The sequence below is a fragment of the Saccostrea cucullata genome, unplaced genomic scaffold (assembly GCF_032062105.1).
Source record: "Saccostrea cucullata isolate Sc308-1 unplaced genomic scaffold, CSIRO_AGI_Scuc_v1 ctg10, whole genome shotgun sequence".
Lineage (NCBI taxonomy): Eukaryota > Metazoa > Mollusca > Bivalvia > Ostreida > Ostreidae > Saccostrea > Saccostrea cuccullata.
In genome coordinates this window covers 575629-590981 of record NW_026938566.1, presented here as the reverse complement: position 1 = coordinate 590981, position 15353 = coordinate 575629, and the positions used below count along the sequence as shown (strand labels likewise).

At 34.1% G+C, this 15353-nt stretch overlaps 2 protein-coding genes across 2 annotated transcripts; one reads left to right on the top strand and one right to left on the bottom strand.

Moving 5' to 3' along the window:
- Nucleotides 1–485: 485 nt before the first annotated feature.
- LOC134250677 (adenosine 3'-phospho 5'-phosphosulfate transporter 1-like) lies at nucleotides 486–9341 on the bottom strand. The gene is made up of 3 exons (XM_062733037.1): nucleotides 9226–9341; nucleotides 7237–7457; nucleotides 486–2494 (listed from the first exon to the last, which is right to left on the bottom strand). The coding sequence occupies exons 2-3, from the start codon at nucleotides 7445–7447 to the stop codon at nucleotides 1392–1394; spliced, it is 1314 nt and encodes a 437-aa protein (XP_062589021.1). The 5' UTR covers nucleotides 7448–7457; nucleotides 9226–9341; the 3' UTR covers nucleotides 486–1391.
- Nucleotides 9342–9673: 332 nt separating this feature from the next.
- On the top strand, nucleotides 9674–14948 carry LOC134250678 (proteasome subunit alpha type-6-like). The gene is made up of 7 exons (XM_062733038.1): nucleotides 9674–9845; nucleotides 11249–11343; nucleotides 11802–11883; nucleotides 11999–12154; nucleotides 12785–12963; nucleotides 13477–13571; nucleotides 14748–14948. Exons 1-7 carry the CDS (start codon nucleotides 9770–9772, stop codon nucleotides 14803–14805), a joined length of 741 nt encoding a protein of 246 aa, XP_062589022.1. The 5' UTR covers nucleotides 9674–9769; the 3' UTR covers nucleotides 14806–14948.
- Nucleotides 14949–15353: the final 405 nt, after the last annotated feature.

Genomic DNA, 15353 nt, shown 5'->3' with positions numbered 1-15353 from the left:
TAAAACTACAAGTGACAGTTAAATGTATAATACCCACTTTGCTATTTGACTTGAGGTAAAGCCACTAGAAACAAAAAGTTCCTCTGTAATACAGTTGATATACATTTGAAATTTGTTATCTTATCTTGAACACCAGTACCTCAAATACCAGGGATATTTTGAAGTGTGTTGGCAATACCAACCACTTTATGTTCTTAACTTTCGATATCTTGAATCTTTGGATATCTCAAAAGTTTAATCTTGGTTCCCTCAAGTTAGGGAAAACAAAGTTTGACTGAACAAGATATTGCTTTGGCTATAAAGATAACATTTAGGTTGTGCTGATTTAAGTTTGGGTTATGAAAGACTTCCCATGGACATTCCTTAAAGGACAGCTAAATAAATCTTTAATTTGTTAATACATCTGTAAAATGTTGATTAAACACACAGCAATAGACCATTTTAATTTGTTAAAAATACATCTTTTGTAAAATGCAGCTTATTGCTTTAATTAAACACACAGCACTAGACCATTTATAATCTTGAAAATGTCTACTAAATGTAGTTTTGAAATATGACTAGCTTCTTGGAGGCAACAGGAATACAACTAGTCGAGAAAGGATCTTTTATTTGAGAGCAGAACTGCTCAAGAATATAATTGTATTAGCAAATACTTGTCCTGAAAATATGCAGCATATTACACAACTAGTAATATGCATCCCAATACTGTATTCAGTACTCTCTCAAGTACACGTAGGATTTCTTATCACTTGGGATTCGATCATTTTTCTTATCCCACTTTCAAAATATAAAATGCCAGTCAACAAAATCTGAATCATGATTTGCACCTGCATTATAATCCCTGATTGATCAAGATGAAATTATTACACTGGAACAGACCTGTTTGAATAATTGATGTTAAGTTACTTGCAGCATTAAAAAACGTTATGGCAGCATCACCATTCAATGTCAAAATCATAATGTATAAATTTCTTATGAACAATAGAAATATTATTAGGAAAAAACAAACACCTGCAACAAAGGTCTAAATTCCAAATTGTTAACACAGAACAGACATGAAGAATCAAGTTAAAAGATACAGTGAGTGTCTTTGAATATATAAGGACTCTTAGAGGATTTGAGAAGTTTTCAATAAGTTATCCTTTTTGAGCCCCTTCTTATATAAAAATTGAATATTTAAATACTTGTTTCAAATCTACAGGACCAATTTTGTAAATAAAAAGAATTTGTTTGACAACCATTAAAAATGGGTGTTAAAGATAAGAGTTTGATAGACGGACGGACAAGGATACTGAGAATATACATGTAGCCAAACATTTTTTTTTAAAAGTGTGAGTATAAAGCAAATCTATTAAAATAAATTTACAATTTTCTGAAATTAAATCATTTCATCAAACTTTGGAGAGATTGCTAGCTTGCTGACTTTTCTGCTGAAGTGCCCGTTTCCTCTGATTAGCATAAATACGTAAAAACAATGCCAGAAATACTATAAGAACGCCCATAATGCCCACCAAAGTCACAGGATGCCCATATATGATACATGACAAAAGAATTGCTAGCCCCTGTCTAATGGTCATTATGATGGTGAATGTTACTGGCCCAAACTGAGCAATGGTGTAAAATATGAATAGCTGGCCCCCAGCAGAGCACAGACTTAAAATTATAGCATGGAAGATAAAATCAGGGTGTTTTGTCATGAATGCTAGAGATTCAAAGAAGCCTCCTTGTTCTATAAGGGATACGCCAGTCAGGAGACATGAGAAGAGATTCACTCCAGTCATCATTTGTATGGAGGAAACTTTATATCGTTTGAAGAGTTCTCCCTGCCAGTTTGAGGTAAAGCTGTCAAATACCATGTACCCCATCAGCAATATGACTCCTGATACAGTAGTCACGCTTCCTTTGTGTCGCGTTATGTCGCCACTTGTCAGTAAAAACAAACTCACTCCAACTGAGATCAGTCCGGCAGTAATGTACTCATGGTAGTCGTATTTCTTCCGAGACACAACTTTTCCCATGAGCATGACGGGAATGACTTTGGAAGCTTTGGCCATGACTTGCGTAGGAAAGCTAACGAATTTAAGTGCTTCGTACTGACACCAACTGCTCATTATGTTGGAGAAGGAACTGAAGGAGTATTTATAAAATGGTGTTGTATGTGTGGGTTGAGATTTTACAAGTAAGACAACTAGGCCGATGAGAAATGCTAATATTCTGTTGATGAATACTAAAAACTGAGAGTTTTTGAAGAACTCTCCTGGGGAGTGTTCGGTGCGTCCATATTCAGAGGTCATAATTTTCTCCTGAAGAACGCCCCATGTTAAGTAGGATCCCTGCAGTCCCGCAACACAGAACAGTAATGTAAGGCCTCGCTGGAATGACGATTCCTCACCCGAATCCCTCTTCTTCCCAGAATCCTCCTCCTGTGTTAAGGGCAGGGTAGATTCTTTACCAAATGCTAGATTTCTCAGGAAATCCTGTAGCACACCATGCCCTAAACAGTAAAAACAATTTATTTATTGGTATGAAATTGTGAGTTTTCAGAATCTTGTGATCATCTGTGTACATGTAATTATTTGGTCAATTGTTTTGATAGTTTGCCATATTTACCATGGTTATCAAATAATTATAACACAATAGACAGTCTAAATAAATCAGACCTATTGATTCACTCATGTAGATTGATATACTTCTCAAGAGTAACGATCTACGGGAGCCAGTCAAAGCGTTCCCAATTAAAACCGTCCCGGTCAAAGCGTTCCCTGATTTTGGTCAAAGCGTACCATGATTTTGGTCAAAATGTCCCCTGATTTTGGTCAAAGCGTACCAAGATTGTGGTCAAAATGTCCCCTGATTTTGGTCAAAGCGCCCCCTAACATATTTTATAGAAATATGATACTACGACACCGCCCCCTGATTTTGGTCAAAGCGTCCCCTGATTTTGGTCAAAGCGTCCCCTGACATATTCTTATAGAAAAACGAAGTTTCCAAAGCGCCCCCTGATTTTGGTCAAAGCGTCCCCTGATTTTGGTCAAAGCGTCCCCTGACATATTTTTATAGAAAAACGAAGTTTCCAAAGCGCCCCCAAATATTGGTCAAAGCGCCCCCTGATTTTGGTCAAAGCGTCCCCTGATTTTGGTCAAAGCGTCCCCTGACATATTTTTATAGAAAAATGAAGTTTCCAAAGCGCCCCCTGATTTTGGTCAAAGCGCCCCCTGATTTTGGTCAAAGCGTCCCCTGATTTTGGTCAAAGCGTCCCCTGACATATTTTTATAGAAAAACGAAGTTTCCAAATTGCCCCCAAATATTGGTCAAAGCGCCCCCTGATTTTGGTCAAAGCGCCCCATGACATATTTTTATAGAAAGCGAAGTTTCCAAACCGCCCCCAAATATTGGTCAAAGCGCCCCCAAATTTTGGTCAAAGTGCCCCCGACATATTTTTAAATAGAAAAACAACGTTTGAAGTTTGGTTAAAGCGCCCCCAAATTTTGGTCAAAGCGCCCCCTGACATATTTTTTAATAGAAAAACAACGTTTGAAGTTTGGTTAAAGCGCCCCCAAATTTTGGTCAAAGCGCCCCCTGACATATTTTTTAATAGAAAAACAACGTTTGAAGTTTGGTCAAAGCGCCTCCAAATCGATTTTTAAACGGAATTTGCTGTTATATGTATATTTTTTTCCTGACGTCCCAGAGTCAAAATATGATAGCTCATTTTTAAAATAAATGTTGATGCTCACATACACATTTTTATATTCTTTAACTTTCTTTTCAACACTACAGGTGTATAAATATATGGATCTGTAAACACGGTGGATACGATCAAGGAAAAATTTCTAATCAAGCACATAAGATTGGGTAACACTAAAATATACGCATGCCGACGCCTGTCAGGGTAAAAATACGCCTGCCCAGAAAATGTATACGCCTGCCGTGTTATTAATGGAATTAATTTGTTTTTTGTTAGGTATATTACTTTTTATTTTTTAAAAATACGCCTGCCCAGAAAATGTATACGCCTGCCGTGTTATTAATGGAATTAATTTGTTTTTTGTTAGGTATATTACTTTTTCAGACCCTGTAGTTACTGTTTTAGGAAACAAAAATAATGTTAAAAGCACAGAATGGAGTTTTTAATCGTTTTAAAGTTTGCATACGGCGTGGGGCATGCCTGACGAAAAATCTACGCCTGCGGCGTTGTTTCTCTAATTTCTCATTACAATATTTGAAATGTTACTTTTCAAAAGTATTAATTTTGGTTAACATTTGACAAAAAATTAATCAAAAAAAAATTAATAATTATTAAAATATATATTTTATTCATTTAGTGTTTGATACAAGAGTATATAGCATTAAAGGAGATAACTCTTACTCAGGAACTGCTGTGTGAAGACCATGGACATCATGTTTTTCTTTCTTTCTTTTTTTTAAAATAAAAATATTATTGATTTCGTATTTATTTATAGAATTTAAAATGACTCAGGAGCACATATGCAGTAAAAACTTTGCGATTTACGGGTTACCGTAGTTGTTTTAAATCAGAATCTGAAATATTCAATGTTAAACTTTTAAAACATCAATGAAATAATTATTATTTCTGATTTTTTTCAGGTTATATTAACTTATTATATGCAACAAAGTTATAAAAATAAATACAAAATTTTACAGGTAAGAGAAATGGTATAATTTAAACTATTCCAGACCTACACATCCGTGTATACATCAAGCAGAGAAGGAAATAAACGAAATGAGTAAGAAAATCAGCATGTACATGACATGTGTACAAAATATCGTTTATACCTGTATGTTCAAAATCATGATTCCTTTTTCATTCATTTAGAGAAAAGGAAGATAAGGTAAATCAAATTCTAAAGAAAGAATAAAACAAATAACACATGCAGGCACTTGATGTTCCACACATCTCGAAAAAAAAAACCCAAAACAAACAAACTTGGAACCCATACCTAATAATTCCGTATAGGGTTTTATTTTATCATTTTTTTTTCAGATATGTAATGTCAAAGAATAGTCTGTAGAGTAAAATTTACTAAAAGCATGATGTGTTTATACCATGTATGCAACATGTATAAGCGATCTGGGCTGTCATGGAAATAAACAAAAGTTTTAAAAAGTTACTAATTTTCAAAATATAAAACACATTATTTTTCATCTTAATTAACATTTCAGTTTCACAATTTCTTCGTGTAGGCAAAGAACTCGATGATTTAAGAAAAGGGATGAAAGTAATCTATTTTATTCATTTATTTCAATTAGAGAAAAAATAATCCATCGAAAGTTCCAAATATTCTCGCTATATATTATTGTTTTATCAAAATTCATTATTGTTAAAATTTGTTTGCAATGATATGAATGTCTGAATTCATGTTTACTGTGTATACACAGGCTTCAAATCTCAATGAAACTTAATGATCTATCTTCCTGTATACCGTACCTGTGCGTAATATTATGTGGTATTACATAATTAGGTACATGACAAGTGAGAAGATTGGCACGTGCGCTAAACCATGTATACACACACTCCAAGGTGGGATATTATGAACCAGAGCCACAAAATCAGAATTAGTAATTTTTTACGTATCTGATTAAATAAATGAACTTTAAGAAAATATGGATGAAGGAAATTCCTAATTTAATACAAATGCATGTTTATCAAACTATTGAAAAAATCGTCAATTTACATTTATACAACATACCACACAAACTATTTACGCCCCAGAGCTGCAAATAATTTTTTTCAGTTCTTCCTCCTCAGATAAGTATTGTAGAAATTGTTAAAATGGTTAGTATTGTAGAAATTGTTATAATTGTTGCACAATCTGTATCATGAATCAATTTACATGATCTTCATGGATGGTTTCCGTGGTTATTTCTTTCTTGTCTATGGTTCGGGTCTTGGACATATCTAGTTTTAAATTTTATAAAAACATTTCTTTTTTTTAATTTATTTGTTTTACATACATCAGCTTCAATGTTTATAATTTTTCTTTCTTTTTTGATTTGTTTATAATTAACTAAATGACAACCAAATATTTCATTAAAGTAATATATACATTTTTTAAATAGTACAAAATAAAAGAAACAACACCGCGGGCGTGTAGATTTTCTCGGCAGGCGTACTCTGTGTGCAACGATGGAGAGGTTGTTTTTTTTACGCATTTCCCTAATAGAAAACTTTAATCGTCAAGTTCGAATTTCAAATTCTTTTTCAACATATTACATTCCATTCCATAATTTTTAAATTTAGAAATTACCGGTATAATAAGGGAACGATTTGATCGAAATTAGGGGACGATTAGACCGCAATAACGGGACGCTTTTACCAATATTTCGGGGGCGATTGAATACATCATTTTTTCATACAAAGTATGTCTGGGGCTCTTTGATCAAAACGAGTGGGCGCTTTGTGGACAATTTAATAACATCATTTTTTTCACACAACAAATTTGACTAGGGGCGCTTTGACGAAAATCAGGGGGCGCTTTGACCAAAAACGGGGCGGTTTAGAAACTACTGTACGTTTTCCTATCAAAATATGTCAGGGGGCGCTTTGACCAAAATCAAGAGACGCTTGACCAAAATCAGGGGGGGGGGGCGGTTTAGAAACTACGTTTTCCTATCAAAATATGTCAGGGGGCGCTTTGACCAAAATCAAGGGACGCTTTGACCAAAATCAGGGGGCGGTTTAGAAACTACATTTTCCTATCAAAATATCTCAGGGGGCGCTTTGACCAAAATCAGGGGACGCTTTGACCAAAATCAGGGGACGCTTTGACCAAAATTAGGGGGCGGTTTCGTAGTATCATATTTCTATAAAATATGTCAGGGGGCGCTTTGACCAAAATCTGGGGACATTTTGACCAAAATCATGGTACGCTTTGACCAAAATCAGGGAACGCTTTGACCGGGACGGTTTTAATTGGGAACGCTTTGACTGGATTTCCCATCTACACAGGTGGATCAAAGGATCTGATTTTAATTAGATTGACATTTAACTCATAAGTAACGTTAATCATACATCACTACAAAGAATTATCATAGACAATACATGCAAAAGTTCAGTGTAAAAAGTAACTTAGGTAAATAATTTTATACTCTAGTATATGATCCTAGCAAGAACATTTAATTTAAAAATTTCCCATAATCATACATTATGTACAATTTTGAAATTCAAACTGACCTCAAAATTGTTTATATTTATTTTATTTGAGCAGAACTTGCCTCCTGTTTCATTGTACTTGATTTTCCTCAGATAGTTGATGATGATATAACCCGGTACAAACACAGTGGCATATCCCAGAAGGTTAATGAGAAAACGAACGATCCAGAAGTCCACCAGGTTGTTGCCTTGTTCTGTTGTAGATTCCGTCCCCAGTACGCACGGGACAATGAAGTTCACAATCAACAAACCAAAGCACCAGAGACCTGCCATTACAGCAGTTCTAAAACAGTAATATAAAATGATAAAATAAATGTGTAATTTAAAACCCATGACTTACATTGAACATGATCTTAAAAATTTATAAAGTTTAACACAGTCTTCATGAAAAAGAAAAATCGCCACAGGACATGCGGACAGACAGTTAACACAAAAATGGACCGATTTTACTAGATAGTGCATTGGACCAATAAGATTTTCACCTGTTTTGTCCGAAGGACCGGTGCTTTTGGGAAAGACTGTTAACACAACTTGATGGTCTAAATCTCAAACAGAATTATATAGCCTATCACCTCAGCTCTTTCAGCTTGAACCTTGCTTATATAATGTTGAAGTTTGTTGTTTGTGAAAGACAAATATGTCAGTACTACAGTAGAATTAAAGAGTAAGATGTAGGATAGATGATCTATTATTTTCTGTTATTTCATGATCATGACAAAGAGCACATTGCTGGTGTGACTGGTCGGCTGGGGATTCTCACTCTTCCATGGCACCTGATCCCATCTCTGATATTTTGGAGGTCCGTGTTTCCCTGTCTCCTAATTTGTATTGTTAAATTGACTTTTGAGCTTGAATACTGTTTGTTATCTCAATATACATGTATTTCATTGTACTCAGACATAATTTTCAGGTTTAACAATGAAAAGTCATGAAAGTGTGGGTCATGTAAACCCATTTGATTGATTACACCCACACAGTTTCACATCAATTAAGATTTTATGATCTTAATCTTAATTTAAATCTGTGAACAAAACAACAGATTTGACAACATTTCATTTGGTCAACTTGGTGTACATATCGTGAAACTAAATAATTGGTGATGTTGACAAGGATAATGTTTTAAACAGATATAGTAATTTGAAATCCTCAATGCTTCCTCTAATCATGCTAATAGCAAATCTCAAATTTCCATAGCCCTATTTTAATATATTAAACAAATTAAAGCACCAATAAGTTTCAGCACCAAAGTGCAAATATCAAGGTGTACATGTATTTCACTCATTAAATCTTTGACTCAGGTAAGTCAAAATGTTTTTGCTAAATGCTATGTGCACAAATTTATGAGCAGAAAAACTTAGAATGAAAAGACCTCAGGGTGAGAAAAGAGCAAGCATTCAAAAGTTCTGGATAAAATTTAATAGGCCTATATACTCAGATTACAAGATTTCATTTGAGAATTGTTGGTAACTACATCCTGGGGTTATTGAAGTAAATGGTGTCATTTTGTAACAGAGACATTTTATTGCCTCTGCTTGGGATCAAACCCGGGACCTCTGGCTTGCCAGTCCAGTGCTCTACCGATTGAGCTAAAGGGTTAACCCACTAGCCCAAGCTAGTAGGATGCCATGTATCTTACACTACCACAATTTGCTACTGTTTCTATTTGATAACAATAAAATTATAAATAAACTGATAAATATTCATGAATTACAGTGCAGTCATGACTCTGATGATTAAGTATTTTGGTCTAGACCTTCAGTTCAATTATAGACTTCATGCAAAAAATATAACAACAAGTAAAAAATATAATGCATATAGATACATCTGCAAATAGTAAAAACATTTAGTCTTCTGTGACAATTGCACATTTTTGTTATAGAAGACTTGCAATAAATAGGGCCTACTTTACCTGCGATGGCTCGCTTTCATTACAGTTATTTAAAAAGTTACTTTTTTACTTTTCTATACCATATGGTGGCCTTCACCATCCACATGGCCAACCTGTTACACACATTACATGTGAACTAGAGGGTAATCGATCATTAATTTACCTGACACAAAAAGGCACAAGTAATAAATATCGCTACGTGTTCCCTTCACCGACACATTGTTGTCAGAAGATAGTGTAAAAGTAGTTTGTACAGGTGAACAATCAATTATATTTTTTTGTCTCAGTGTTGGTAGGTATTTTATAGATAAGTAAATATCTATATATCATAGAAAAAAAATATTGTAAAGATAATGGATAATATTTCATAGTGGACATTCCTAGGAAATCGATTCAACATTCTTAAATTGTAATTGGAATTTTACTAGTTTTATCCAACTCTAGAGAAAGAAAATACGAAACTATGAGATTCTCTTAAGTAAAACATTTTAATTTACGTTGCTAATTTCTCTTTTATAAATTTTTGTTGGCAATAAAAATATTTTTTTTCATTTTTAATAAATGTTTCCTAGCATTTCTTACTGTTAATGAAAAGTACGCACTGCATTATGAAGCTAGCTCTGTTTGTGCAGAGAAAAAAAAAGCAAAATCATTTGTGTGAAATTCATGTCATAGAATTCTTAATACTGATTTGATTTGTTTGCATTATGTCTCGTGGAAGCAGTGCGGGTTTCGATAGACACATAACAATTTTTTCCCCAGAGGGTAGACTTTATCAAGTTGGTAAGTAATTATTGAAATCTTTTACAATGTTCTGGTGTGTGTCGGCTTAGCTCGAAATATCTCTGCTGCTCTTGCAGACTGTTGCACACCCCCCGGCCTGGCCCACGGACATTTAGGTCCATTGACATATTGGCCCAAATGAGCCCAAGATTTAAAAGGGCTTGTTGTGATATCACAGTCACTATTTGAATTATCAATTTTATGAAAAATGTTTTCATAATTGTCTGCATCTAAAGGTACCATAAAACAAAATCGTTAAAATTAAAATGTTTGATTTTTATTAGTACTGTAAAAAATGTCTATTACGACACATGTGCAGTCCGACACACTGTGAATTTCTTTCCCATGTTACTATTTTCCATGTTTTTTACACGTGCAATCCAACACCCTGTCTATTCTGACACAAAATTTATCTCCAGTGCATGTTGGATGAGACAGGTTTCACTGTAATTTTATTTTTCAACCTCTAATTTCTTAGTATTAATTAATCTGATAAATTAATTAATAAGCTTTATTTTACTATGCTGCATGCTGTCCGTGTGGTGCAATGATTAGAGCATCTGCTTTACTTTAGAGTAAAGAGTTGATCCTTACCTCGCTTGTGTGAATCCTACACCAAGACTTGAAGACTGGTCCTTTAGATGAGACTGTATAAACAGAGGTCCTGTGTCACATTAGATGCTGACACAAAAAAGATCCCTCACTGCTCAATGGCCAATAGTGCAGAGTGTAGGTCAAAGCTTGTAGCCCTCCATCTGCAAATGATGGTGTCTTTAATCTCCATATGAGTTAAAAATCTTGAGAGGAATGTTAAACAACAATGAGAACAAACTATGCTGCACAAAGTATAGCTCAATAAAAACCAAATAGGCCCCTAAGAAATAAGTAAAGCATAATTTATTAGCTAAATAAGGCTATACAGTAAAACTTGTTTAGTCGGAACACAGATATTGCGAATTCATGGATATAGCGAAGTCATCTTGGATCCCCAGCTATAGAAATCTAATGAATTTCTAATGCGGATATAATGAATTATGGATATAGTGAAGTAATTTCATAGGTCCCAGTGACTTCGTTATAAGTTTTGCTGTATATGTAATTCAGGCTACTTGGCTAAATCTAGTGATTGTAAAAAAAAAATGTTAATTTAGTTCACACATACAATGTACATGTTAATACATACAGGATATCAAGGAAAGCCCTTGAAAACTTATTTCCAAAGAGGTCATTGCTTGAGAGGAAACTAGATAAAACTTGCATGTCTTAGTAGTGGACCACTTTAACCTCTCACATACAATCAGTGGCCATCACTGGCATAAAAAAATTGGATCACAATGGAGAGAAGTCAGTGTGACATGAATGCTTTACCAGGACACTTCTCTATAAACTATTTTGCATTTCAGAATATGCATTTAAAGCCATAAACCAAGGAGGGCTGACTTCTGTTGCCATCAGGGGAAAGGACTGTGCTGTAGTGGTCACCCAGAAGAAAGTGCCTGTAAGTAAGCCAGGGGTCCATCTGTCTGTTAACCCTTTATTTAATCTTCCATTTTTTTTTTAGTATTTCCTCTTGTTTATAAGAATTACTGTAAATCACTTTTTATTTGAGAGAACTTTATTTTCACGTAATTACACGAGACAATATGCTTGCAAAAATTTCATTTTCGCATGTAATAGTATATAACCACAATTCGTGGAAATTTTATTTCGCTATTAAAGAGTCAATGACTATTTTGCAAAAATTAGGGTGTCACGAAAATTTAGTGATCTACGAAACATAATTGATTAATAATTATGTTTTGTTATCCCCTTGCAATGGAGTTCAGATCCAATTGGATAATTCAAAATTCAGAAAGCAAGCCAAATCTCATAAATTCACCTGCACTAATCTATTTCAAGTTTAAACTGGTAGTGTTACCAATCCTCTATTACATTTATTTTATAAACTTCTTTCAGGACAAATTATTGGATGCCGACACAGTGACCCATTTATTTCAGCTGACAGAAAATCTAGGCTGTGTTATGACAGGCATGGTTGGTAAGTATTTCAGAAATGTAGCAGGTATTTTGTATTTGAATGCCTTTTATATTTTTGAATTGGCAGTATTTTCTCATTAAAATTACATTAATTAATATTAATTTTGAATTTTCAGCTGACAGTCGATCACAGGTACAGAGGGCGCGATATGAAGCAGCCAAATGGAAGTACACCTACGGATACGAGATTCCTGTGGACGTCCTCTGTAAAAGAATGGCAGACATATCTCAAGTCTACACACAAAGTGCAGAGATGAGGCCCCTTGGTTGCAGTATGTGAAAGTTTTATTACCAAAGGATCTGATCCCCATAGAGTATCTGATTGTAAATAGTACAGTAATGTACTGTAAACCAACTATTATCCATGACAACGTTACTTTTACTCTGGATTCCTCATTTTGAATCCAGCTATCAATTTTATCAACTAAAGAAACATTCTGTAAAAACACATGTACATTACAACATTAACAAGAGAAGAAAAAGTCCGTAGATATTCAAAATTTAATACTGTAAATGGTTTGTGACAAGAACCATTCACATGAAGTAAAAGAAGTTTGCATTTTGGATGAGGAATAAAAGTTGGTCTACACTAATACAAGTATAGTAGATTTTCGTTAGTATTCCTGATGAGGGAAAAAGATACACAGCATCTTATATTGTAGCTAAATGTATACTCTTGGAAGTCTATTTGGGATGATGACTGTTTTTCCCTGAACTTTTTCATTAATTCACTTTTGTTGAATACATTGGAATCTGATTGATCTGGGTGTCAATAATCCAGACACTTCATCTTTCAAATCAGGAATACTTGCTCTAGATTAACAATGCTGACAGTATTTCAAATAGAAAAATGTTTTTATTAAGATACAGATGTACTATAATATTAACTTGTTTATTGCTAGGTATGATTGTGATAGGCTATGATGCAGAGTATGGACCACAGGTCTTTAAGACAGATCCTGCTGGCTACTATTCTGGTTATAAAGCTACATCAGCAGGGGTCAAACAGCTAGAGGCCAACAGTTTCCTGGAAAAGAAAATCAAGAAAAAGCAAGACTTTACATATAATGAGGCAGTGGAGGTAAGGGTTCATTAACCTATTTTATAAAATCTTAACGAGTTGCTGACAAAGTTCTCTATGTAACACTTGAAATACTTGAAACTGTAAAGAAGCAATGATATTCCTCCCAAGTTTGAACATGTTGTTTACATATATATGTAATGTTTTTCTTTTGATTCTTATCCTATTTGACATTTAACATTCAAATTTGATATGCTAGTTTATCAAATAGTGAGGCAAAATTTGTTACAAATTTTGATATGGCTTATGAGAGGTAACTCCTGCAGTGCTCCTTTTGCAGACTTCATAGAAAAGCATCTTAATGTTACAAATTCCTCAGAAGTATTACTTATCAATTATATAGCATGCTATAAAAGATTCAGAATTTTGAACTTATTTGTCAAATGTTGGCATGCATTTTCAGGTGGCACAAAAAATTCTTGGTAACTGACATGTAAATAGCCGAAAAACTGGAACAACAGATGAGTGAATCAGATAAAAAGTTTATAGATGTTCTTTTTTTATTAATTTCAGGTTGCTATTACCTGCCTATCAACAGTGCTCTCTGCAGACTTCAAGTCGTCAGAGATAGAAGTGGGAGTGGTGACTGCGGAGAGTCAACGATTCAAGTATGTACAGCCATATACTAATAGATGTACAGCCTACTCCGGATATATTGAAATTCAGGGGACCATGCAAATTATTTCAATATATCCGTAATTCAATATAAGCGAAATCGTGAAGCCGCCATTTTTACAAGTTCAATCCCGATCTAAAATAAAGAAGAACAAACCCAAACAAATTAATTTTGTCATCGTTTATCTATAACAGTGAACAGATTACATAGAATATGAGTCCTTCAAAGTTTAAATTTTTTTTTTATTTCTGTTTCATTGAAAAGACAATCTTCAACCTCATTATTATTCCCCAATCACATTTCTTTACGTTTTGGAGAAAATTCACCGGACTTAAACAGATGAGTACTGCTGAACGCTGCTTGTATTTCATCGTAAGTGTACTCGGGATCCCGAAGTTATTTCGAATTTAGGCATATCAATAGCCATTAACAGTACGTATTTAATTTCAAAGTTATGTTTTTCCTAGATCTGTGGGGGTTACTAAATTACATTTAGCTTTTTAGTCTCGATATGTCCGTATTATATACGTGGACGCAAAGAATTTAACAGTAAAGAATTTTTTTTCACAAGAGCATGCAGTATAAAAACACATATTTGGTAAAAACTTATTTATTCACACCTTTGTATATCAACTGGTCAATCAGGCATAATTACTGTCACTAACCGTAACGACAGCCGCCAGGGAGTACTTCAATATAACCGTTATGTAAACAACTCATTTTCACCTGTGGGGACCGATCAGTGGCTTCAATATAAGCGAAATTTCAATATATCCGATTTCAATATAACCGTTATTTTAATGCAAAGAATATGAGAGGCTAAAACTGGGGATTTATTTCTATTTCAAAATAAGCGGAATTTCAAAATAAGCGAGTTCAATATAAGTGGAGTAAGCTGTACATGTAATGTAAACCTAATTTTATTTGTGACATCATTTATTTGCCATTTATCTGTTTATATCGATCTTCAATGAAATATTTTTTTCTTGGACATCTATTTCCAGAGGGGGCTAAGGGGGTGTAATGGTAAACGGAGAATCTTGAAGATGCATTCACAAATGATTTCAATATAATGTCAAATTAAGAAGTGATATTGTCCCAGATGCTTAAAGTGCATGGTATTTTATGTTTAAACACAGTGATTAACAAGGACTTACATTTTTTTCAGGAAATTAACAGAGGAAGAAATTGACCAGCATCTTGTAGCCATAGCTGAAAAGGACTGAAAGATCTGCAGTGACACACGTAATAATTGAGCCTTATTACAAACATTAAAATGTATCATGATCCAGACACAGTAGTCCAATGTCCTTGCATTTTGTTATGTTAATACATGTATATCATAAAATAAATACATGAGATTCACTTGCATTGGCTTGGTTCTAAAATTTATCAAAACATTTACTTGTAGTACAGAGAGCTACATGAGCTATCCATACATGCTTGTGGCCTACCGCAATCACTGTATTTATAAAAAAAAAAAATCCAAATTCCTTTACGAATTTTTTAAAAAAAACCTTAGTACCTGTCAGACAGTACAGTTTGGAATCGCAACAATGATAACGTTTTTTAAGGGACTCTGCTGCAATACATTGCAAACACATTGTGATGCCTGGCAAATTATCCAATCCAACTTTTTTGTAATTGAAATAAAAATTTTACAGAAAATCTTTATTTTTCATTTTGATGGAGGATGGATTTTTTTATTCAATTTTTAGCTCTACTGGTCAGAGACCAGAAGAGCTTATGCGATAGTAATGCGTCCGGCGTCCGT

What these genes read in the sequence shown, in the direction of transcription:
- LOC134250678 (XM_062733038.1), top strand. Translation starts at nt 9,770, where the DNA reads ATGTCTCGTGGAAGCAGTGCGGGTTTCGATAGACACATAACAATTTTT. An exon ending in GGGTAGACTTTATCAAGTTG is followed by an intron (nt 9,846 to 11,248) that starts GTAAGTAATTAT and finishes TTTGCATTTCAG; the next exon opens with AATATGCATTTAAAGCCATA. An exon ending in TCACCCAGAAGAAAGTGCCT is followed by an intron (nt 11,344 to 11,801) that starts GTAAGTAAGCCA and finishes AACTTCTTTCAG; the next exon opens with GACAAATTATTGGATGCCGA.
- LOC134250677 (XM_062733037.1), bottom strand. Translation starts at nt 7,447, where the DNA reads ATGGCAGGTCTCTGGTGCTTTGGTTTGTTGATTGTGAACTTCATTGTC. An exon ending in CAAGTACAATGAAACAGGAG is followed by an intron (nt 2,495 to 7,236) that starts GCAAGTTCTGCT and finishes TTTACTGTTTAG; the next exon opens with GGCATGGTGTGCTACAGGAT.